General features: G+C 38.3%; 1 protein-coding gene across 1 annotated transcript in view; it reads left to right on the plus strand.

Annotated features, from left to right (window-relative positions):
• LOC135085006 (cuticlin-3) overlaps positions 1 to 26509 on the plus strand; it is a 56090-nt gene that overhangs the window by 21709 nt on the left and 7872 nt on the right. The window contains exons 2-4 of the mRNA XM_063979781.1: positions 13398 to 13475; positions 17249 to 17402; positions 19490 to 19634. Coding sequence (XP_063835851.1) covers positions 13406 to 13475; positions 17249 to 17402; positions 19490 to 19634 — 369 coding nt within the window. The 5' untranslated portion in view covers positions 13398 to 13405. The remainder of the gene's footprint in view (positions 1 to 13397; positions 13476 to 17248; positions 17403 to 19489; positions 19635 to 26509) is intronic.

Genomic DNA, 26509 nt, shown 5'->3' on the forward strand with positions numbered 1-26509 from the left:
TGGCAGTGGGAGCGGGGCAGAAAAGTTCTCGAGTGGCGACCACGAGCCGGAAGACGTAGTGTGGGCAGGCCTCCCACTAAGTGGACCGACGATCTGGTGAAGGTCGCGGGAGGTGCCTGGATGCGTGCGGCGCAGGACCCGTCTTTGTGGTTATCCTTGGGGTAGGCCTTTGTCCAGCAGTGGATCACCATTCGATGAGAGCGAGAGAAAACATGGAAATGGGTAGCTGAAACTGCAGTAGCCTACTTTACGTGCCTTTTGCTACATATACAAATACGCAATATTTGTTTATGTAGAAACATGGATGGTCAAGTTTATAGACATTACAGGGACTGGGTCATATGTCCATCGGGCAAAAATCTTCAACAATCAGTTCACTGGGAAATCACAGTCCATCATTCACTGTTTATAGCCACTAGAATAGCTCCGGGTGTATTGACCGTCAAGCTATTACAAGACAAATATATCTTGAATATAATATATTTAAAACCACGATAACCTACCTACCCATAAATTGTAGACGATCTCACGAGTCTCACACCCTATAAATCAACACTGATGCTGACTAATCTCTCTCCAAAAATGGCTAAAATGAGCACCGAACCCGCACTGCATGCCTAAAAAGGTGAAAAACAAATCAAACGCTTAAGTCTGCTGGACTTGGCTATAAAAACATGGTGGTCTTCATCGTAGAGCAGAGAAAACAGCCAGTATATAGTCTTACATCTTGGACGCCACGTCACAAAGCCAATGTGACAAGAAAAAAATGAGTTGTACGTATAGAAAAGTAGATTGTAACGTATCTACTTGAGTTTTTCTTCCTCTCCTGCCTGTCTTGAGCTGCCTGCATCCAGGTCCTTCCAGTGAGAGGCCTAAACTACGTCTTCAAGTTCGTAGTCGCCACTTGAGAACTGTTAAGGGCCATCGGCCATCGGCTTGGTTTGGCAATGCTGCAAATATTGGTCTGGTCACTTGTTCTTCTACTATTTCCATTTCTTTTTTTTTATGACTACATCATGACTAAAGTTGCACTGTTAAATTAATAAGTGTGAAAATGCGCTCATTACACCAATCTGATATCAGTCGATACAAATTAGAAGTTGACCAAACTACCTACCGTTGAAAAATCTATAATCTGTGGGGACCCTAAACAAATGAAAATGTCGGTATATTCCACCTTTTTATCCTGAGTGATATCACCTGGGTAAAGAAAGTGGAATTTTAATGTCCTCATTTTACCTCGGAACCATTACTGCCCAGGTCTGGTGATCTAGGTGAACAAAGTGGAATAATCCAATATGTCAAGAGGCTGTTCTCGCTGCGCTATGTCCGGCATCGGGCGTTGCCTTGAAGCGCCGTTAGAGACGTCCAGTCGGGTTCGGCGGGTCTTACGAAACAAAACACGTGACAACACTGTACTGTTTGCTATAGTTATGTGAGGTTATGCTGTGTGTGAGAGACAATGGGAGAGTCAATAACGAGTTAAATTCATCAAATTATCACAGTATAAAGACTAGTGCTGTTTTATTAATAAAATAGTTTCATTATTGGTCTAGTTAAGCACTCACGCCCGTATTCACAAACGATGCTTGCTTAAGTTTTTTTTTTTTCATTTATTGTCATTTTACAAAGGTAGTTCTTAACATTATTTCAATTAAATGCATTGGCATAAACCACTGAGGTTTGTTTGCAATGCTAGATGCGGTCAGTCTATTAAATTAGTAGGTAATCAAACAGTTGCGTTCTACAAAAAAAAAAACATAATAAAAGTTACAATTTTCATAGATAGGCATCCCTGTCGAGCCGATTTACCAAGAGGTTACTAATAATGTATAAGTCGTACCCATACTAGGCAAATGCATTTCCGCTATGAAATACATTCCAGAAAAAACGACCTTAGCTTGGACTTAATGTTATTTTAATTTAAATTATCTTTTAAAGTAGCGGGTAGTTCGTTAATAAGTCGCGGAACCAAGTACTGGTACTGCGCCGTTCCGAGCTTGCAAGTGAAGCAGCAAATGGAACACACAGCGTGGTTAGCCCAGAGAACTGTCTAGATATTGGTTACCAAAAAACTTACTTAAGAGACCAGCATTTATTTGTTTTTGTTTTTATATTATCGGCTGAGGCAATCTATTGTACAAAGTACAAATCCTACTAATCTATACTTCTATACTTAATATTATAAATAGTAACTCTGTCTGTCCGTCTGTCTGTCTGTCTGTCTGTCTTGCTTTCACGCCTAAACCACTGAACCGATTTAGTTTGAGTCCTGGGAAAGAACATAGGATAGTTTTTATCCCGGTTTTTGAAACAAGGAGGCGCGTGATAAAGTTTTTCTGTGACAGACAAAATTCCACGCGGGCGAAGCTGCGGGCGGAAAGCTAGTATTATAAACGCGAAAGTTTGTATGGATGTCTGGATGTATGTTACTTTTTTACGCAAAAACTACTGAACGGATTTTGATGAAACTTTACAGTATTATTGTTTATAACCCAGAATAACATCATAGGCTAATTTATGACGATCTGTGAGAAACTAAATTTCACGCGGGTGAAGCCGCGGGCAAAAGCTAGTATTTTATACTATTGTTGCCTTAAGAAATCCAATTAATAATGATTCAAATCTAGATCAAAATCCGTAGCTACGGACTACATACTACGGAACTACATTTAAATCGGTACCAAATTGCTTAACGCGAGATCCTTATCGAAAGAGTTCAACGCGCGAGCGCTGGCAATAGTTGACCGAATTTAAATTGGAACATTATTATTGTGTTCTGTTGAGTATTGTGCAATATTATTTATAGTAATAGACATTAAAAGAGGTCAATATGTTTGGTTATAGGCCTGAAATAAAGCCACGTCCAACACGAAAACTTGTAGCAACTTTTCAAGTTGACTATGAAACAAACTCGTCGTCCATGCTATTAGGATAGAAAGAAAAAATCTCTGATTCGAACTTTACGCCCGTATTCTACTCTGTGATTGGTTCGTGTGTAACCCTGTGCGTCCACGCGCACTGTGAGACCTCATAGTAATGTTTGTGATACGGGCTTCAATAACTGAGGTAACAATGGTACAAATGCCATACCTACTTTAGCCATGACATGACTCAATCAGACCAACTCTTCGAATATTCAGTTGTCTCAGAAACATATTGTTGATTTTGCAATGTCTGATTGTCTAACTGGTTTCAATTCAAATTTTTGACCCACCTCGAAACTGAACTCTTTAGATAGCTAGTTATTATGTTGCTAGAGGTTATTATGTTTAGACACTAGAAAAACCAGTGCAAAAGGAGAAAAAAAACATATTTCTCTGGCATTGAGTCCATTCGGAATTGGTCCACTCCGTCCAAATACATATCGAAAGGCGGCGCTAAAGCGACCGAATGATGACGTAACCTCACCTTGTGCAAGCGAACACGCTACGTTCTCAGAAACCGGTCAAGTGCATGAGCAACACGTACTTTTTAGAGTTCCGTTTTGGGTCTTTAGTTTTGTCACCACGTGATACGGACCGCGGTGCGAGTCGTCCAAAAACTGTTGTATAAAGGACCTAGGTCCGGTTCCCACTAAAGCCGACCGGAGCAGAGAAGTTGAATAACCAATCAGATTTTAATATTTCCATTCTCGTCTCCGCTCCGCACTTTTCCGCTCCGCATTGGTGGAAACCAGGCCTTACTTGGAGTGATGCGAATGTCCCAAAAGACTATTCCGACCTCTCGTTCCCACCGCTGCAACTCCTGTGTAGCCAGGATCTACAGCTTGAAACTGTCATTGGACCCGCAACGAAATCAGAAGAACAAGAAGTTCAAAATTCGTGAATGGCCCAAGGAATCATTCGTAATGGGTGGATTCAGACGTTTCTGTCTACTATGGAATACCTATACCTACTTATACATAAACAAACACTGTTTTTAGTTTTAATCTTATCAACCCAATAAAAGACAACTTCGACCCCGAATCGACCCCTTACAAAAATCTCTGCGAGGAGTGTAGGAAAAATCCATTTGCCTTTAGTAAATTATGAAAGGTCGTGCTCCTGCAGTGGAAACTAACGCCCGTATTCTAAACATTACTAGGAGGTCTCACAGTGCGCGTGGACGCACAGGGTGACACAAACCAATCACAGAGCTCTATTCAAAGCTGTGCGTTCGATTTGCTGCTTCACTTAAGCAAGTATCGTTTGTGAATAGCGTAAATGACCTGATGATGAATGAGGATGCGGAATCCTCAATGCGTGAGTTCAACACGCGCTTGGCCGATTTTAATCTTCTTACGTTATTGCCAGCAGCTGTGATGGGTATGGAGGCAAGACTCCTGAACTCGTTTTGATGGTCGCCTGAGTTGGTGGTTGGCGTATATCTTTGAATGCAGTTCTCTTTCTTTTCAAAAATTAAGGAATGTTTTCTTTGAGTAAAATTCTCTATCTACAGTATTGAGTACTTTCCCCTCAGGTGGCATTACAAAATTCCACGCTGTATAACACTTGCAATAATTATATTTTTTCAGAATGTGTAAAGAGGATGCCAAAGCGTTTTACAAGACGTACGGAGTACGGACGACATTTTGTTTTATTTTTTTCATGCTAAGCACTGTGACATCTTAGGTATACTCGTATTATTATTAGTCTCTTTATCAACATTGACTGTAAAACCTAGCTTCAGAAACTTTAAAGACCAATGTGTAACTCACTTGTTGTATCAAGAAGACTGTATGTTTTTTTTTAAAGACAAATAAAAAAAATGTAACACATTATATTTTCATGTCACTATGACCTGTCTGATGCGCCCTGACCGTATATCAATCTGCAATCTAGTGTACTGAGAATATATTTAACGATATAAAAAAGCCGACATTCAGCTAAACCTAGTCTCACATCATATCCACTCGTTAATTACCCAAAAACAGCGTCTTAACTAGCTTTTTGCCACAAAAAACGTTACAAAAACCGTATGAACCTGCACCGAAGTACGAAGACACGGAAAGCGTTCGCTCCGTCGAGCATGACTCCAAGATTGCTGGTGTGGCCCTCATAATCACTGGCACGAGCACATCAAGCTATTCAATCTTAATCAGTTGTGATAGGGGTCAATTTGCAACTTACAGTCTGTAGTTTTGTCTTTGATTAGTAGTTTCACTGCCAAGTTTAATGTCAATAGTCTTGAATGATACGTTAGTGATTTTATTCAGGAAATTCGATACGCATTCAACAAAATGACAGCCTTAAGGTAGCCTTTCGAACTAAGCGTCACAGACGCAGCGTCTTTAGCTTTGGTCTTTTAAGACTCGCTTCGAAAGCCTACCTTTAGGTAGGCTTTCGAAGCGAGTCAGTGACGCGGCGTTGGTGGCACAAGACCAAAGCTAAAGACGCTGCGTCTGTGACGCTTAGTTCGAAAGGCTACCTTTAGCCAAATGCCATTGCGAGTGTAGAATTCGATTGTCAACTGTTTGTCTTTTAACTTCAATGCGATTCTTAAACCACAATTTACGCGGGCTGCTGACCAAAAGCTTATGGACAAGAGCTAGTGAACGCCAGACCTACGTCTAAATATACATAACTCAAAGGTGACTGACTGACTGACATAGTGATCTATCAACGCACAGCCCAAACCACTGGACAGATCGGGCTAAAATTTGGCATGCAGGTAGATGTTATGACGTAGGCATCCGCTAAGAAAGGATGTTACGAAACTCCACCCCTAAGGGGGTAAAACGAGATCCACGCGCGCAAAGTCGCGGGCGGCCGCTAGTTATTTTATAAAAGCTGAAAGATTTTCAGCGCATGCTTCCAATATGGGCATTAACGTTGGTGCATCATGAAGTTTGGGTCATCGTGGCTTTCGGCGTAGCTCGCATAATGTCAACTAAATATAGATGTATACTCTTCATAGTGTTTGTCAAGTATAGTTTGCACACAACTATGGAAATCTGCGTCAGCTATTGCGAACTAAGCTTATCTAAATTAGCTCACCTCTTGACCTGCAACTCCCATTAACTTTAAAGTGAGTTTTCCTTCAAAGACTGAAAAGGGGTTCCAGGGGTAAATTGAGATTAAATTTAACAAAGTTTTTAAAGATTAAGTTCCAGGCGTTCGTTACTCCATAGAAGTAAAGACTACATACATTTTTTTTGACACAGTCGCCTACTGTCATTTCCGTTTAACCTAAAATCTGACTGGGGTGCCATTTTAACATTATGCACCTTCTTTCATGTGCCATAAAGTCTTAATTAAAGTTGCCACACTGAAAAAACAATCCATCTTAACCAATATCTTGTTGTTATCCTTCATTGCATAACCCGATGGGTGCAACTCATTGACACACTTTCTTTTAGCGCAGTCGGTTAAACGCTTATATGGTTGTGATGTGGGTGTAATGATTTAATGTAACATTTATGAATTAAAGCGATGTCGCGAAGATACTTGACCTCATGGGATAGGTCAACCAGTGGACAATCTTGGGCAAAATTGTTTTTATTTTGTATCGTTCGTTCGTTTCAGCCGAATGACGTCCACTGCTGGACAAGAAGCCCCAAGGATTTCCACAAAGACCGGTCCTACGCCGCCCGCATCCAGGCCCCTCTAAATCGTCGGTTCACCTAGTGGGGGGCCCACACTACGTCTTCCAGCTCGTAATCGCCACTCGCCAGTTTCCTACATATTTGTATCGTAATTCCGACAGAAAGGAATAGAAAATAGTTACTTAATTATGTTCGCTCGTGAGCTTTACAACAAAATTAAAGGGCTTGAATACAGAGCAAACACTTTAATAAATGTAGAGTAGACAAAGCAATGCAAAAAGGTCACCTAATACTACAGAGAAAGCGAGCGTTACCCAATGGACCATTCCATTCACTGAGACCTTATTCTAGAACAAAACATAGGCTAGGCTCTAGGCTGTATTATATGCAACGTCCGTCATAGAGCTAATTTTCAGTCTTTTGTTTCAATCCTCACGCTGGCCAGACGAGTTAGGTTGGGAAAACCTGACCTATACTAGTTATACTAATATTGCCTGTATACTATTATAACCTGACCTATAAATATACTATACTATGTATATTTTAAAGACTGTAAACCCTTGAAAAAGAGGCTGACAAGCTAAGTTTCTTCTCAGCACTGGCCCATTTATTATCCTGAAGCAGTGGTAGGGTTAATAATGGGACGTGTAAACGTGCTTTTTAAAAGCCTACTTGCAAAAATAAATGAGATTGATGAGTTTTTATGAGTTTTTTTATTATAAATCTGAAGAGTTTGTTTACTTGAACGCTAATCTTCTTACTAATATTATAAATACGACAGTAGCTCTGTCTGTCTCTCTTTCACACCTAAACCACTGAACCGATTTTGATGAAATTTGGCAGGGTCATAGTTTGAGTCCCGGGAAAGGACATAGGATAATTTTTTATCCCGGTTTTTGAAACAAGGACTCGCGCGATAAAGTTTTTCTGTGACAGACAAAATTCCACGCTAGCAAGCTAGTCTTAGAAATATATTCTTATCTTAGAAATAGGAATATGGATAGCCCATTTATCAAGGAAGGTTTTACACTGTATAACATCATCCTGTATAGACAGATTGTTTATTTGCTTGTATACCAATTGCTCATGTTAAAAAAATATAAATATTGATCGTGCATCTCATTTTTCTGAGTCAATTACCCGATCACTAAAAAATATTTATATACGCTATTTTTAAGCTAGTACGATCGCTCATTAAAATTTATGAGTTGTGTTATGTATTTAATTAAACACATACAGTATTAATAACTTTGGTATATGTACTGGATGCATGTTTAACATCTATTTTTGTTATTTTTACATCATCCTGCACGGAAAGCAATACCACCTGCCTGATGGACGGACTACCTAATTAAGACATGATATTGATGGTATTTGATAAACCTTCTGAGGTATGAATTCCCTTTTTACCCGACTGCGCCAGGACAGACATAGGATGGTTTTTTTTATCCCGGTTTTTGAAACAGGGACGCGCGCGGTATAGTTTTTCTGTGACAGACAAAATTCCAGGCGGGCGAAGCCGCGGGCGGAAAGCTAGTGTTCATATAAAACGTCCGAACATTGTTAAAACATGTCTATTACCTAATGTAAAATATCCACAATTGTGTCCTTTTCTTCAAACTCCGTGATGTTACGTTACAATAATTTTATTTTCTAGAGAACTGGTGCAAGATAGTTGGTAGTTTATATTATAACTTGCGGTGAAGATACACATCACGGATGCTCTAATGACGGCATCCAGTGCGTGACGTATAAGATAGATATCACATCTGTGTGATAGAAACTTGTAATTACTACAGTAATACAGGCGAAGTTTGAAATAGTTGATAGAAATTGCACGGATGTCATACAAATCTGAATTATTTCATCAATATAATAATATTTATTTTTATTGATAGCTGTGCCTACGCGTGAAAATATTTTGATTTACTGTTCCGCTCCTATTGGCTGTAGAGTGTAGGTAGGGTGATGCTTACCTCAATAAATGGGCTATCTAACACAAAATTATTTTCTTAAATTGGACCAGTAGTTCAAGCAAACAATAAGTAGATAGAGTAGTAGTTTAAAGGAATAATATTTGGACTCTGAATATTTCCTTTATTCAGAGTACTAACTACCTATTATTATGGAACGTAGAAGCCGTTGTCTGTAACACAAAATTCTAAATTAAATTCATATTTATACAGCACAGTTATAATTGAATTAGATTACTATTCAACAATGCGATGATACAGTAACCCCAGAGGATAACTCCCAAATGATTAGCACTTTCGTTTTCAACGTAACGGAGTATTCCCCGTTCCTTTGTGCTAATGAATGTTACATAAACTAGCTTTTACCCGTGGCTTCGACTATGAAGATTTCAGAGTCCAAAAAGTCTATTTTAAAAGCCCATTTAGGATGTTCTCCATGATAAAATCTTATCGATGTTTTATGGCACGACAAATGTATGAACTTATCGTGCACTATCGATAAAATGCCTCAATAAAAGTTAATTGGGGCGCATCCTAGGGCCTCTAAATTAGTAGAGGAAATAGAAGATTGAGGTCATTGGTTCACCGTCACACGTTACGTTTTCGGGTACGTTGCCTCCACTCCAGTGACTTGCTGCCCCAAGAAGGAAGGCGCTGGATGCAGGTCGCTACCAACCGGGCGATGTGGAAAATATTAGGAGAGGCCTATGTTTAGCAGTGGAGGTCCTGTGGCTGAAATGATGATGATGGTGATGAATAGAGATCATTTTAGTATCTACTGCAGGACGACGACCCTCGAATTTACCAGAGGCAAATGGAGGATTTAGCCTACACTCCCCACGCTGGCCAGACGGGTTGGGGAAATGGGGAGGCCTGATGTTCGCATATTTGTCCCTTAGTCGCCTATTATGAGATCCAATGGAGGAGTAGGGATGTCATATTCTCTAACAGAACAGTCAGCGTCAAATAATTCGTGACACCCTAAGTAGCCAATAAGTTCGCAACACGCCTCTGTTACAATTGAAATAAGGTTATGTTTTTGGTCACTTTGGGTGTCACGAACTATTGATGCTGACTGTACAATCAACCAAAAAGGTAAAAATATGAACCTGCCTCAATAAATTGCTTGATTCAGTGGTCTAGGAATGAAAATACAACGAACAGACACACAAAGAAACTTTCATAAATATTAGGTATTTTTAGCCACTTTCAACTCGTTATCACTCTGAAAATAGTTTGGGTAATGATATTTTGAATATTAAAAAACAATTTGATACGTATTGAAAATGAAAGTGTTTTAAGTACTTTCTCTTCACAATTACTTAAAAAATATTATTCTTTTTGATGATAATAGTCGTGAGTAGTATTACTTATCTACTAGGTAAGTGAGACTAAAATGGTTAAATAAATATTGATTTATTTATCAACATTTTGTAAACAAACAATTTACATACACAGAAAATATTCACACAAAAAATAGGACAGAAATCAGAAAAGCTTACACAGTTTTACTGTGCACTATTGGCCGATGAACTTCGAACTGCTCCTATGTTCTTCTGATTAATTTCGTTGCAGGTCCAATGACAGTTTAACTCTCCCCCGGGACAAACTTGAACTTCACTGGTTGGGTTTTTATTGGCGGTCAAGCTGTAGATTCTGGCTACACAGAAGTTGCAGTGGTGGGAAAGAGAGGTGGGAATAGTCCCATATTGGCCGATGAGGACTCTAACAATCAGCGAATTGAGAACTCTTTTTTTGAAGTCACTTTTAATCGTCTTCCCTACAGTGCAAAGCAGATGATAGCTGACAATTATTACAAAGTATTACCTAATTATAGAAAAAGCATTTACATGAAAGAAGTAGGTATTTCACGCAATATCTTACACAATAACCAAAAATGCAGCTGTGACACAAATTATTCAAAATCAATACCTAACCCGAATAAGATAGTGTAACAGCCTTCTAGGCCACTCTCTTCGTTCTCATGGCTTTGTTTATGGTAGGGTGACTCTTATTCCGATGCTTCGAGCATATTCCCTGAAATGGGAAATCCCGTCATTCCCAATACTACAACTTCTATATTGCCAAGTTTGGCCCCAACGAAACCCAACCAGTGAAGGTTGAGTAGTCGCGAGGGATAGCTGACTGTCTTGGCAACCCGCAAAGAATTAAATTCAGAAGAATATTATGGGAGTTAATTCGAAATATACCTTAATCAACTTTCCTCTTCCCTACAATTTCCAGATACCTACTACTTTTATTTTAATCATACAAGAAATATGGGATTATGAATGACGTTGACCAAATCAAATACCAATTCACAAGGTATTTTTCACTGTCTCTTCTGAAGATGTTCAAAGAATAGAAATCCTAGATAAACTTTGACTTTGATGTCAATCTTTGAGTTATATTTGAAAAAGCACTGATGATACGAACTTTTTAATATTAACCTTTCCTTCCTGGCTAAACTTGGTTTATTTAATCCCTTTTATGTGTTTAATAATAGTTAAGGCTAACAAATAGTACTTACCTACATTGTTTCCCCATTCAATCGACCCAGCATGGTCGCACTAGCGTCGATCACAGTTGCGCAGTCGCCTGTTGACATAACACCGACGTGTCAGACTCAGTACCACTTGTGCACACATTTCGACACTTAGGAAACGGTCTGGATTGGAGGAAGGTGACTAATTTGGAGAAATAACTTATTTACAAGAGCAATTATATGCTTTGCAGTCTTGCAACAATATACGCAATATATTTATTCAACCTAACCGAACGAAAAAAGACAATTGACAGTCGAATTGAGAACCTCTTAAGTTCTTGAAAAACGGGACTATTCCCACCTCTCGTTCACACCGCTGCAACTGCTCACAACGCTCCTGTGTAGCCAGGATCTACAGCTTGACCGCCAATACAAACCCAACCAGTGAAGGTCAAGTTGTCCCGGGGGAAAGTTAAACTGTCATTGGACCCGCAACGAAATTAATCAGAAGAACATAAGAGGAGTTCGAAGTTAAGGTTAAGTTCTTGAAGTCAATTAAAATGCCTGAAACCTGCCTTGTCTGAAAACCTAGTTGGCTTTCAACGGACTATTTTGCTTTTCGTTGCTTTAAATCAATAAATAGTTTAGTTCGCGAAGTAATAATGTTGCCATGGTGCCCAAAGTCTATGTATTGAGAACTCATAAAAAGTATGTCAGTTGACTAGTAAACTACCCCATTTAGCCTAGGCACAGACCACCGACTTTTAGTTGGCCGATAGTTGGGCCCGATTCTGATTTGTATGAAGAATCGGCCGATACTAAATCGGTGTAATGTGCGCACTTTCATACATCTCCATACTGATTAACAGCCCAACCAACGGCCAACGAAAAGTTGGTTGTCTGCGTCTAAGCTTATAGAGTTGCAGCTATATAGAAAATAGCAGCTATTACAGCTGGATAAGGTGCCCCAGGTTAAACTCGATGTGCTATCGTCTGTACATCATGATACCGTCACGTAGCACCTTAGAAACCCCGTGAAAAGGTAATCCATAAACTTTTATTGCATCCCACACAATTTACAGAGCTTTAATGGTTCCAAATTATACTTATAAGGTATTACAAAGTTTCTGCATTCATTGGCAGACCCGTGGGTAGGGTTGCCAGGAGTCCGGCTTTAGCCGGATATGTCCGGCCAAATATTTTCTTGTCCGGCTAGTGCGGCTTTTGTTAGGCTTTGTATGTGGCCGCCGCGCCAGTCGAAAGTCAAGCCACAGAATAATATCAAGCAGACATGCGCGTATCAGGATGTTGGACTACCAATTAGAAGATGATAGTTGTATTCACATCAACATTGTATTTGTATTCATTCAGTATTCACTCACGAGCTATGATACTAATTATTATTGCACCCCCAAGTGACATAGCCTGTTAAGATATTGATGACAGACAGTGACTGAGTTTGTTGCGGTGCTTCTTTTCAGCACTTGCCAAATGTTGATCTCGAAGCGGTAGTAGGGTAAAATGATTATGAGACATGTAGAGGCTCCTTCAGAGCAAAATATTTGAGGATTTGTAAGTACAATTTAAATAGGCTACACAAATTAAGAAATGTTGACTTTGACTTTATCAAAAAAGTTATGTCCGGCTTCAGGACAAAATGTCCGGTCAAATTAAGCACCGAGTCCGGCTTTTGTGTTTTTGGACTTGGCAACCCTACCCGCGGGGCGTAGTCCAGCCTTTCACTGATCGAGCGATAAGTATACTTAATAATACAACTATAGTGACCAGCGACACTCGAACAGCAAGCTTGTTTTATTATTTGCTGGGAGGTTTAGTTTTGTTTGCAAATAGTAGATTTAAGGTGAAAAAGAGGTTACAAATATGTAATTAAACACAAGACAAGTAAATTAACTAAAAAGTTGCATTCTACAAATACTCGATACATATTTTCTTACAGGTTAGATGAGAATTTGTAGTCATTTTATAGATCCTAGATTTTTCTAAACCTACATTGTGTTTTTTTGTATGTGGTATTAGGTACATGCGTCCGCTACGTATGCGTATGCAGGCCGCTACGAACCGGGCGATGTGGAGAACTGGCTGAAATGATGATGATGATGATGATGATGATATTTTATTAATCTTAGTTATTTTTGAAATCAACAAATGCAAATGTCTATTGCGACCTCATATCATAGAAGGTCCCTGTCTATGATCTGAGATTGCGACCAAAATACATCATTTTGTAATCTCATCATTTGAGCCACAGGATGTCCACTGCTGAACATAGGCCTCCCCCAATGATTTTCAGATCGACCAATTGGTAGCGGCCTGCATCCAGCGCCTTCCTGCTACCTTTATGTCATCTGTCCACCTTGTCCAGTAATCTAACTTAGTTCTTCTTTTGTTTCAGACTGAAATATGTGGCGTGTGCTGCTAATAACGACTCTGCTCGCGACTGGACGATGCAAACAGTTACCACAGAGCAAAGGTAACTACTTTCATCATTATCATAATATAGCGAGACCAGGGTCAGAAGGCCTTATTTTCACAGGTCACATTATTTTGTGATTAGTACCATAAATGTCAGGTTGGAATTTTGTAATGCCACCTGAAGGAAAAGTACCCTTAATACTGTAGATAGACAATTTTACTCAAAAACATTCCTTTATTTTTGAAAAAAAAAATCGAAAATTTAACACCATACCATACAATTTTCTTTAAATAATTACAATAATTTAAGATTTCATGGTATTCCTTTCATTTCATTTATCAAGTTTGTTTGAGAGATTTTATCCTTATACTTAACCCTAACGATCGATGCATTAAAAGACAGGGTGTAATTTTTAACATATTTTAGTTGGTTCGATTCCCGGGTGTAGTAAGCAAATTTTTGGAAATCTTTGAATGCTTTCAAAAATAAAGGAATGTTTTCTTTGAGTAAAAATTTCTATCTAAAGTATTAAGTGCACTTTTCCTTCAGGTGGCATTACAAAATTCACGTCGCGTATACAGGGTGGAAACCCTGTATACGCGATTTGATTGAAGATGATAGTTGATAGTAGTAATGATTAGCTATGATATCGCACCAAGTGACAGGGCATAATATGAAGACCACGAGACTTTTTTATCTTCTGCGATAATCTGTTTTATTTTTTAAAAACAGAGTCAACCAAAACAGAGCAAAACCTCAAAACAAAAACTTAGTTTTTTTTAACAAGAGCCAATTGAATACGAGCCAAGTCATACAAAAGTCAGCCGGACCGGTCCGGTAAAAGGAACATGTTCAATGTCCAGTAATTTGTGCCACAGTCCGCGGTGATCAGTCAGGACACGATATCTTTTTACATTCAAAAAAAGAGTGAAAAATAATTTGTTTTATGCTCAGGCCATCATTTTAATACATCTCTAACTACCTATATCGATATGAGAATGCTCACCTTTTTTAAGTCACGGGACTTCCTTGCTGTGTAGTCAGGATCTGCAGCTTGACCGCAAATAGAAACCCAACCTTTAAGTCACTTTTACGCAGGATTTAAGACAATATTTAAATCAAAGATGTAACGGCTAAAAAAAACAGTGAAGGTCAACTTTGTCCCGGAAGAAAGTTAATCTGTCATTAGGCCCGCAACGAAATTAATCAAAAGAACGTAGGAGTTCGAAATTATAAGGTTCGACTTCCCTCTGGTGCAAAGCGGATGACAGGTGACAAACAAAGGTTTATTTAATAAATAACCTTTATAAAAAAGACCGTGGTAACAGTGGCCTACCGCATGAGTAGGTAAATAAATCATGTGGTTTCCATTCTATTGATCGATCTTAAATATAATTATGGGATAGGACAGGAACTATTTTTGGACACACAAAAAACTAAGGACTATTCTCGTTGTTTGTTTCGGCTGTTCTATTTAGGCTGTGTTTTACTAAACTCACATAAAGCCTTGTAAATATTTTATGTGTATCACCAGTGGTCGCCACTGAAAACGGAGGGAAAAGAAACTTTCGGCAGTCGTAATAAAAGCTACTTTCGCGCAACTTCTAAAGAAAGGACTCGAAAACCTGGGGACAGGGTGTTTTGAAATCAAGGCTTGAGTAACTTTTGTGTTACAATTTGGAAATCTTTTGAAAACACTTTCAAAGTAAACAAACGTAGACGTAGACCTAGTTTTATGGAACGTACAAAAATTTACCTAGTTTTATGGAACGTACAAAAATTTAAATATCAGGACAAATTAGACTTGAAAAAATACAAATAATAAATTAGTCATTGATCAAGATCAAGAGGCATTTTACGTGGTTTTAGTGCCTACCTATGCTCACTTTTCAAAATAGAACTTTTAAAAGCTGCTAAGATACAATCGTGAGAGCTTTCTACTGGTTGCGATCTTCAAGGCTATATTGCACATCTTTACTGTGAGAACTGTTCGAAATACAATCAATTACAAATCTGTTGTAATAATAGGAAGAATGAAGAAATATTTAACAATATTAGCACCTTCATGACTAGTCGTGTTCGGAAATTGTTTTTTTTCTCAGCAATATCTTAAAAGTAACACTTCAAGGTGTTAATAGTACTTCCGTAAGATCAATCAATACTGATGTTAAACAAAAGTTATAAGCTTGTAACGTTTTCGTGACTTTGATTTGGCTTTAACGTTAAACCACTTCCTTTTGTTGAAGTCGGTTAAAAAGAGGATGAAAGTTGATAAATTGCTAATAAGGTGTTAGGAGTGAATGAAAATTCTTTATGTGGGAAATTTTTAAAATTTCTCAACATTATTTTGTATTTCCCGTATTTACGTAATATTAGGCACTTAATGCCGATTTTCGAAAGATTTTAGCTAGTTTCCCTAGTATTTTTTTAAGTATATTTTTGGTATCTTGTTAATCTTACGGGACTTTATTACAAAAAGACACACATTGAACTTTTGGTTTAAAATTACATTTCCATACTAAATGAAAATTTAAAAAAGTCTTCAACAGGCGTTTAACTTTTTGTAACAAGCCTCACGAAGTTTAAAAGACGCACCAGTCCCTTAGCCTAGCAAGGATGCGCGCACGCAGGGCGATGACCTCGCCGCGGTCACCAAATGACTTAACAGTTGATTTCTATATAAGTACACATAATTTGGCTTCGGGACGGGTTTGGTTTTAAAATTGAAGTACTTTTATGTAGAAGTTACTGTTATGTGCGAAGTTAGGTTTGGATATTTGAAAATGTTTAGGGGGGAAAAAGACTGGTAAAAATCAAGTCAAGTTTTATGTAAACATTTTAATTGTTCTTAGGTTCTTAACGTTTATGAACTGAAAGCTTTTATTCAAAGTTGACGTTCTTATTACTACGTAGATTATTTTTTTCGGGAATATCGAGAAAACTTTAGCTCCTGTAAGATTATGTTGCCCTGGTACTTTTAGAGTGATCATTTTCAGTTGATAACGTCCTGTGTACTTACCATGAGAAGTTTTACTAAGTTTTAAATCTATGAAGTTTTTGGTTCTTGAAATTAGGCGCTAGGGGCTCTGTACAATTTATCATTTAACTTTTTGCGCAGTCGCTAGCGAACACACCTAACGTAAACTCATGGTAAGCAAGCACACTGCTATCTAACAAATAATTATTTATTTAGCACTAGCTTTCCGCCCGCGGCTTCGCCCGCGTGGAATTTCGTTTGTTAAATTTTCCTGAATTTTCTTTGCTATAAACCTCACGGAGCCCGAGACCTTTCCAACGAATGCAAAACCGTGGAAATCGGTTCGTACGTTCTGGAGTTATAGCGTCAGGGAGGAAAACCCGACTTATTTTTATATAGTAGATTAGCAGCCAGCACTAGGCTATTGTGTTGTGAGTGCTGTTCGTGCAGGTGCTATTCGGGCGGGTACTTTAAGTGGACTACCTCTTTATTAAATAAAAAATACCCTTATGTCCATAGAGCTACAAGGTTCGAAACTATATTGATGACAAGGATGCTTGGTCAGTTCAGTCTGCACATATTTGATGTACTTGAATTTGGTTATTCTTGCCGCTAGATAATTACTAGCAACTAGTGGTGACTGAGTTTGTTCCGGCGTTTCTTCTCAGAACTTGCCATATGTTTGTCTCGAAGCGCTGGTAGGGCCCAAAAGATAAGGAGACATGTAAAGTGCCCCATAAGGGCTACCTTTTTTTTTATTTACTATATTTTGACGTTCATAAGTGCCACTTGTGGCCTAAATTGAACAAAATATTTTTGATTTGATTTAAATTATTCTTCTTTTATCTTCTAGAACTACAGACCACCACAGAAGTGACCACCGAAGACGACGCGACGTCATGGCCCGCGCAAGCGCCGATCGACGACTTCACAGTCGCGTGCGAGAGAGACAGCATGCACATCACCGTCTCGCTCGCGCATGTGGACCGCAAGTTTGATGAAAACAAGTGAGTTCTTTTGTTTTGCAGAAAAATATAGTTACTCTAACTTTGACTTCTTCTAAAGTTGAGTTAAACTAAACTTAGTTAAAGAACTTATAAAGGCAACTTGGGTCGAATTGGGCCTTAGTAGGTTTACCATAAACCTACTAAGGCCCAATTCGACCCAAATTTTTATCCGAGAATAACTCCTGGTATAACTGGCATATTGACAGTTTCACAGTATGGGATAATATGTATGTCAAAACTGACAATTTATTCTGAGATTAATATTTACTCTTGTTTGGTCGAATCCACCCTAAGTTAGTAGATACCAAAAGTTAACTATACAGTGTGCTTCTTGTTAAAGCGCACATTTGAAAATAGGTGAAACACCTATTTTTATATGTGCACTTTAACAAGACTTACACTAGGTATAGTATCGAAAACCTTGAAATAAGTGAAATAGAAAATGAACATTTCTATGGAAATCATATCATTTCCCAAGTTAGGGATAAGATTTCTAAGCATTACGTAAAAAACAGAAAGGGGGAAGCAACTCCAATGTATCTTATATTGATGCTAACTTAAAAGACCCTACAGTGGAAACATGGATAGGCCCTATTTATTTGCCTTGATAACCTATTAAACTACCTACCGCTTAACTCAGAGCCTGAGGTATGGAAGTGACACTCGGGTGACATTGTTTATTATGACGTGACAGAGCATACAAATCTGACAGAAAGAACTCACTAACGTTGGACGTCTCAAAAACACCCTCCCGTGTCGCTCCTATGCCTCAGGCACTGAATCAGATAAGAGGTCAATATTAAATTACAACGTGCCGGTACAACTTTGATCCACCGCAAGGGCTTCCTCAGCCACAAGTGGTTTCACCTCTTGATTAGGATTGAGGGAGTGTTCTCACCTCGTTCCTACCTCCTCAGCGCGTGAGCAAGCCGGGGCAAACATACTCACAGCGCGGTAGGGGAGAATCAGGACAGCTCCCCCCCATCACTGCAGTACTGTGTAGCAACGGACTCCCTTAAATAAATCCATACCTACTAATATTGTAAATGCGAAAGTAACTGTCTGTCTGTCTGTCACTGAACCGACTGATTTGGCATAGAGATAGTTGGAGTCCCGGGAAAGTACATAGGATAGTTTTAATCCCAGTTTTTGAAACAGGGACGCGCGCGTTAATTTTTTCTGTGACAGACAAAATTCCACGCGGGCGAAGCCGCGGGCGGAAAGCTACTATTAAGTATTAATATATTTAAGGCTAGTCAAAAGCTATGTAGTTATATTTGAGACGTTTTGTTTAGGCTAATCTGTATAAGGAAGTGTCGGCCAGTTATAGAAAGGTGATCCCTTTCTAAATGACGGGGATTCATCTTACCTAACATTCGCAATTCCCTTCTCCTTTCATAATCGTCTCTATTTAATAGCAACAGCAATAACTTCAACATTAGACCAGTTTTAAGGTTCCGTAAGACGTTGGAAAGACGGAAGTTTAGTTAAGATGTTTGTCTGTTTGCCGCAGCTTTTCTAAAAGCTTAAGCTTCATTTCAGAGTTCATTTATGGTTTATGTTTCGTAAGCTTTATTTCAGACGTCTTATGGCTTATATGATTCGTTTATACTGTTCGTATATCTTCACGAAATTAAAATACATTATTTAAAGCCCGGTCTCCAGCGCGTGTTTTGCCCTGAACAATCAACAAAAACACGTCAACATTCAAAATTTTTTGTAGTTATTTTCTTGCGTACGCGCTGAAGACCCCTTTATACGATGAATATGATACAACTGTACCTCTAGCATGAACAACTTTCGTCTTCGAATCGTTTGCGTATTCGACAAAATTCGATACTCAACCTTCGAATTAAACGATAACGTGACAATTTTGATTCCCAAAATAAGTTTCGTGCAACCATTTCTCATACTAAGTTCACTTTACGACAAGTTCACAAGGGCGCTGTTGTAATTTTCGTACTAAATCTATTGATAGCGATTCGAATACGCAAACGATTCGAACTCGAAAGTTTGCTAGCCGTACTGAAGTGTTTGTAAAAAACTCACTTCTTTTTGGATTAATTCATTCATTCATTCGTCCACAGTGACCTTTTCGACACGTTCAACGGTATAGTCTACCCGGCCGGTCTGGGCAGCAACTCCTCCTGCCTCCGGGAGTACGAGCATGCGAGGGGGGAACTGAAGTACACCCTCCCTCTTATGGGGTGCAACACCATGGCCAAGGACAATGTAAGTACCTCTCATAAATTAAAAGTATACTTAGTAATATTATCGTGAAGAGTGTATCAAACCGTTTTTAACACTTGAAAAACTCATTGCTTCAAGAGGGAATTGAACTCACGATCTTTCGCTTTCTAAGCTACTCTCTCTCTTATTTTTTTAGTTATTTTACACAAAAAAATCATGACACATGTAAAGGCTCCTTAAGTTAGTCGCAACACAAATAAAGAAATTGTTAATTTTGATTTGATTTTGAAGTTGAGGAGACTATGCAGTTGACTTCTATAGGCTGATGATGATGATGACAGATCACACATCAAGCTTAATACCTATAGGCATCTTCTCAAGTTGCAGTAAGTGCTCTATCGCAACATAAATATCTGTCTGAAGTGTTGACTATACCAATCATAGAACTGGTTGACTTACCGATGACACGACAGATAATAGATTTTCCTTGTAAATACGATATGTTTCTATTTAAATATGTTTATCCGTTACCTAGTCACCATAGAACAAGATCTTAGGGCTAGGTTATTAGTATGATAATTGAAAATAAAATTATCTATGAAAGAAGTAATAGGACTTACCTTTATGGAGTTCTAAACTTGGCCATGTCTTGTCCATGTCACGACCCGGCATTCCTAATGCTATTGTACTGTCGCTGCTTCACACCCACTAGTAAAGTTTGGCGGACACTGAACAACTATAATTTGATCCCTAATCCTTTTAATAACATACAAAATTAAATACAAGTTTCAAAAAATAAAGTGCTTTGATTTTTTTTCATCCACAACGAGGAAGTTCTTGGCCTGCATCTCACCTGATGGAAAGTGATGATCAGGCCGAAGATGGTAGCGAGCTTTACCAGGATTCCTCGACCACAGAGGAACGATATCTTACATTTATGTGCATTGCGTGGGTATAATGTTTATATTTTAGTGGTGTTGGGTGGTCTTTATGTGTGAGCAAGACTAGGTTGTGTTGGGCGCTGTCCATGCAAGAATTATCTTCAGCACATTGGCAGCGCACGATACAGCCATTAAGGATGCAAAAAAAAAAAAAAAAAAAAAACAAACTTGTGGTATGCATGGTGCAGTGTGTGATGGATCATTGTTTAAATTATATTAACGTTTTAGCTTCCCTTCAGTAGGATATTTAAATTCATAATGGTTGTCACTCGAGAAGGTATATAGAAATGTTTAATGTTGGATAGTCATAATTGGCCTACAAAATCTACTAAAAAACATTGTTATTAGATACAGATTGATATTGTGCTGTGTACTATCCTTAAATAAATAAATAAATAAATAAATAAATTTAACTGCTGGAACATAACAATGCTGTAAGCATAATTAAAAAGCACACACTGACTTTACAAACTCTATTAGTCAAAATTAAACTATGGCTTGGCAGTGTCGCCACGTCACATGGGCATAATGAGAAAAAATACTTTTCTATCATTTAATTCTTATTGTTACAAAATGAGCAAGCGGCATTTTTTGACTAAGGTGTAGAGCTTGTGAAACTAGAATAGAATAGAATAGAATACCTTTATTCAGCATTAACATTTATGTGCATACATGTACAGAGGTTAAATATTACTGAGCCATGCTGAAAAGGCGCCCGCTCAGCGTAAATCGTGACATGACACACACAAGTCGTCAAGTCACGAAGCTGATTTTCAGCGGGTACCAACATGGGGGTAACTAGGGCGAGTAGAGTTAGAAGCTTGGCTCTACATGAGATCTGATAACTTTGGGCAGTGCGAGCCATTATGGTCTCATCTTGGCAACATATATTTTACATAAAAAGGTTTTCGATGGGATATAATTTTACTTTCATTCGTTCTTCCGTTTCAATCAAATGACGTCCACTTCTGAACAAAGACCTCCCCCAAGGATTTTCTTTAATTAATTTTAATTTACTTAAAATATGTTACCTCTCGTTCACTGTGCGTCGTTCCTATGCAGTCAGACTGACATTACGTAAGTAAGCGAATGCAACGAGGAAACACGTGATTCGAATCTACTATTGTGAGGTGCAGCGGACACTGGAAACTTGGCATGATAGAAACGTTGTTTTAATTAAATTGAATACAGGCTAGTCAGAACTGCACTTAATAGTCTACTACACGAATCTATCTATCATCATTATCATCATCATCATCTCAGCCATAGTACGTCCACTGCTGAACATAGGCCTCCCCCAATGCTTTCCATGTTGTCCGGTTGGTTGACCGGTTGGTATCTATAAAAAGCGAAAGGTCACTGACTGACTGATTCACTCATTACGAAATCTCAAAAACTACAAGTGCCAGCAGTCTCAAATGTTCCTTTTAGAACGTAGGTACTCACTAAGACGGGATTTTGCAAAATTCAACACCTAAGGGAGTAAAACGGGATCCACGCGTACGAAATTCGCGCTAGAAACTCGCAGGTGAAGCCGTGGGCATTAACTGAAACTATTTTTATATTTATTTTCTTTTTATTTTTTAGTTTAAAGTTATATTTGCAAATATACATCTTGTTATTCTCTCCGTGCTAATAATCAGATGCATGATCAAGGGCAACAGCCACAACTCGTTTGGTTTCCTTGATGATGTCATTATTTATACATGCTTGCATGACTAATGTATAATCACAGCATATTTACGTCCAGTGATGGACATTATAGATTTATATCACAGAAGGTAGTTGTATTTTTCTAACCAGCGTCTGAAGGTTAGGTTATTTTGATGACAATATAGCGTATCGAGTGAGCTTTACATGATGTGTGGTGGCATCGCTAACTGTTCGTTTTTTCAAAACTTTTGATAGACATTACACTATCGTTATGTGCATGTACACAAGTAAAGTGAGCCTTTGTGAGTTGCAAGAACTATACTAGATTTTGCCCACGGTTTCGCCCGCCTGAATTGTAAATCCGCTAAGAGAAACATTTCACACACAGTTTTTAGTAACTTAAATATTATAAAAAACTTACCTTAACAAGACAAAACCTTTCAATATTGACTCAATACAAACATTAAAGTGCGTCCTAAATAAATAAAAAACAAAACAAGGACGTTTTTTACTCTCGTTTGTTTTTACAAAAGAAAAGGGATGTGAAAAAGTCACACGTAGATTTTTTGTACTTGTTGACTTTTTCACTTTGTTGACATACATGTGTTTGCACTGTCGTTCCTCCATTGTCAGAATAATACTGACGACATCAGTCTGAGGTGATGAACCTTTTTATGCGCATTGCATTTGGAGGATTTGTCCTACACTCCCCACGCTGGTCAGACGGGTTGGGGAGGCCTGATGTTCACATTTATTCCTAAGTCGCCTCTTACGTAATCCACGGGAAGAGTGGGAGTGGTTCTATCTACTCTGCTAGAACCACGTTTACGAACGAACCACTACATTTGAAAAAGTATTTTTGTGTTTGATAGCCCATCTATCGAGGAAGGCTTTAGGCTATATAACAGCCCCTATAACCAATAGGGGCGGAGCAATAAAGAAAAATTGCAAAAACGGGAAATATTATTCAAACTATTTTCACGCGTACGAAGTCGCGGGCACAGCTAGTTATAAAGTACGTAGTATCAAAGTGAAATCTTCATTCCTAAACTAAATAGGTAGTTCTTTCGCAAGCCACCTCTATTTACACCTTACTGATCTTGTCGCCTAATAAAAATTGACATTTCAAATAAGGCTCCCAGACATTTATAAATAATGTTATGCAAAATAACATTTTGTTATTCATAAACTCCTACGCAGGTTTTAGAGGTCTAAATTTGAGTTTATTATTAAGTAGTTCTACTTGTTATTACTTGTATGGGACAGCTGATTTATTATTATTTCGACCTTATCAAAAAAACTTTCATATTTTCACACTTGCACTTGAAGATATAAAGTATGTTTCAAGCTAACTAATTTATTTAAGTTTATTACGTAAATTCATTTTAAACCAGTATTCATGAAGAAAATTGTGAAAATTCAAATCAAATTCTTTGCAATTTTCTGTGTACCATCTACCACACAAACGACCTTGTAATGACAAAATACATAATTATAATTTTGCTATCGAGTGGACTTATCACTTACGTCACAACTTTAATGGGAATTTTCTATGAATAAGTAGGTTTCTTTTAAATCTTACATGCTTCAATCAGACCAACAGTTTATTGTACCCTCCATATACAAAAACATAATATTTCTTCTCAGAAAATCAGGTTGATTCAAAAGAGGACAATCAAATAAAGTTTTTTTTTATTATTTGTCCCACTTGGGAATCAAATCCAAGACCGAACCTAATTCTAGAGATTCGATCACTTATAACATTCTACATACAGGTGATACAGGCTTCAATGACAATTACAAATTAATCATCTGTAATTAAATACCTCTTAAACAAGTAATTTACTGTAATAAGGGCATGAGCTCAATACTCCTGCCTTATAAGGAGTGTTACGACATGCGCGCGCAAGGTGAATCGTGACGTCATGCGTAGGCGCAGTTTATCCGTAAGTGAAGATGACACAATAATGCTATTGATTATAGTAATGTCTTGATCTAATAGAGTGTCTTCAATTGATAATCTTTTTATATTCAATCACATACTTAATTATACTATCTAGTCTTTTGTACTGTCTTGAATAATTATTTAAAACTACGAGTAGCTATGCCCGCGATTTCGTACGCGTAAAAATAGTATGAATAATATTTTCCGTTTTTGCAACATTTTTCTTTATTGCTCTGCCCTATTGGCTGTAAGGTGATGTTATATAGCCTGAAGCTTCCTCAATAAATGGACTTTCCAATATAAAAAAAATTAAATGAGACCAGTAGTTCCTGAGATTAGCGCGTTCAATTAAACAAACAGACTTTGTAAATTAGAAAGTATAGATTTTTTGCAAATAATGATCATTAAACTCGTAATCATCATCTTCATCATTACCATTTCAGCCACAGGACGTCCACTGCTGAACATAGGCCTCCCCCTATAATTTCCATATTGCCCGGTTGGTAGCGGCCTGCATCCGGACTTAATGCCAATATAGCATTCTCTCCCAATAAACTTTTGACATTCTATTACACTTACACCTGTTTATATCCTAAATGTTAACATCTTCAACTCAAGATATGTAATCTCTAATATAAAAAATTATCGCAAAATGTGTTGGTAATAAGCGCATAACTCAAACCGCCTGGACTAATTTTACCAGTTCTATTTTTAATGTTCATTGAAGTCCAAGAATAGTTTTTACGGCGAGAAAAAATCGAATAATTTCCGAGCAAAATTCAACCCCGAATGAGGTAAAACGGGGTCCACGCGTACTGTAGTCGCGGGCGGCCGCTAGTTGTAAATAAAAGTGTGCAATGAATGTGTAGACTTTACATAACGTTGGAAAGGCTGATAAATCAGCCACTTAACATCTTATTACAGAGTTACGTCTACGCGTTGGCAATCTGATAAAAATGTGAGAAGCGTCAGTGTTTCAGTTACATTTGTAGGTGACCTACCTACCTTGTTTTAGCTAAACAAAGACAAATACTTATTACCTACAAGCTGACCCGGCGAATTTCGTACCGTCTAAAACGTACCTATGTTCATTAAAAATGTAAGATTCTAATGACTTACTTGACTTAAGGTCCTATGCCCTCTAGATGGGGCAGATGGCGTCCATAACAATCCTCCATCGCGTTCGTCTTGAGCTTCGCGCTTGATCTCGCTCCAAGTCTTGCCGATTTTCTTCGCCTCGTCTGCCACAATGCGCCAAGTTTGCTTGGGGCGACCACGTTTGCGTTTTCCTTGGGGGTTCCAATTCAGAGCCTGCTTGGGGATGTGATCGGGATCCCTTCGGAGAGTGTGGCCGATCTAGTTTCACTTGCGGCGCTTGATCTGCTGGTCGATGAGAATTTCGTGGCAGCGTTCCAATAGCTCGACGTTGGAGATTTTCTCGGGCCAGTATATGCCGAGATTCTAATGGTGAAAGAATTTTTCAAATCGGTCCAGTAGTTTCGGAGTCTGAAGAAGGTGATGATCAGGCTGAAGCTGGAATTCCTCTCAGCTATATATTCCATACTTATTGGGTTATTAAAACTAGAATGATTTGTTTCGTTTTGTTTTTAACTATCTTTTGTAACACCATTTTGCAATCAATTATTGAGTACGCTAGCTTTCCGCCCGCGGCTTCGCCCGCGTGGAATTTTGTCTGTCACAGAAAAACTTTATCGCGCGCGTCCCTGTTTCAAAAACCGGGATAAAAACTATCCTATGTCCTTTCCCGGGACTCAAACTATCTCTATGCCAAATTTCATCAAAATCGTTTCAGTGGTTTAAGCGTGAAAGCAGGACAAACAGACAGACAGAGTTACTTTCGCATTTATTAGTATAGATTGACACCATACATTTTAATTTCGTGACTTGGGGAAGGCATTTGCCCAGTTTTGGACGTCTTCTGGAAAACTTGACACGTACAAAAACATATAAATATTTATCTTCAATCGGTTATCTGGTTCTTGTAGAACTAGTTTTAGTCTGAGACTAGATGGCGCTGTGTAAGCCGTCCAAGGGTATATTTATTTTAAACGCAAAGTAAAGCAAAAGACACAAGCGAAGCCTGGGGCAGTGGCATACAGATAAAACTATCAAGTATAAAATATAAATGGAGAAAGACAACCGACCTTTCAATGGCCTTGCTATGTGCGGTGGGCGGTATCCAGTTGCGAGTAGGGATGGCGATCTGTAATCGATTAATCGAATATTTGCAAACAAAAACGATTTTAAATCGATTTTTAGTACTGAATCAATCGACATTTCGCTCTTGAAGATTGACTTTCGATTTTATCAATATTGATAAGAAGTATAATTCTAAATCGGCGTCACAAATTATAATT

The sequence above is a fragment of the Ostrinia nubilalis genome, chromosome 27, assembly GCF_963855985.1.
Source record: "Ostrinia nubilalis chromosome 27, ilOstNubi1.1, whole genome shotgun sequence".
Lineage (NCBI taxonomy): Eukaryota > Metazoa > Arthropoda > Insecta > Lepidoptera > Crambidae > Ostrinia > Ostrinia nubilalis.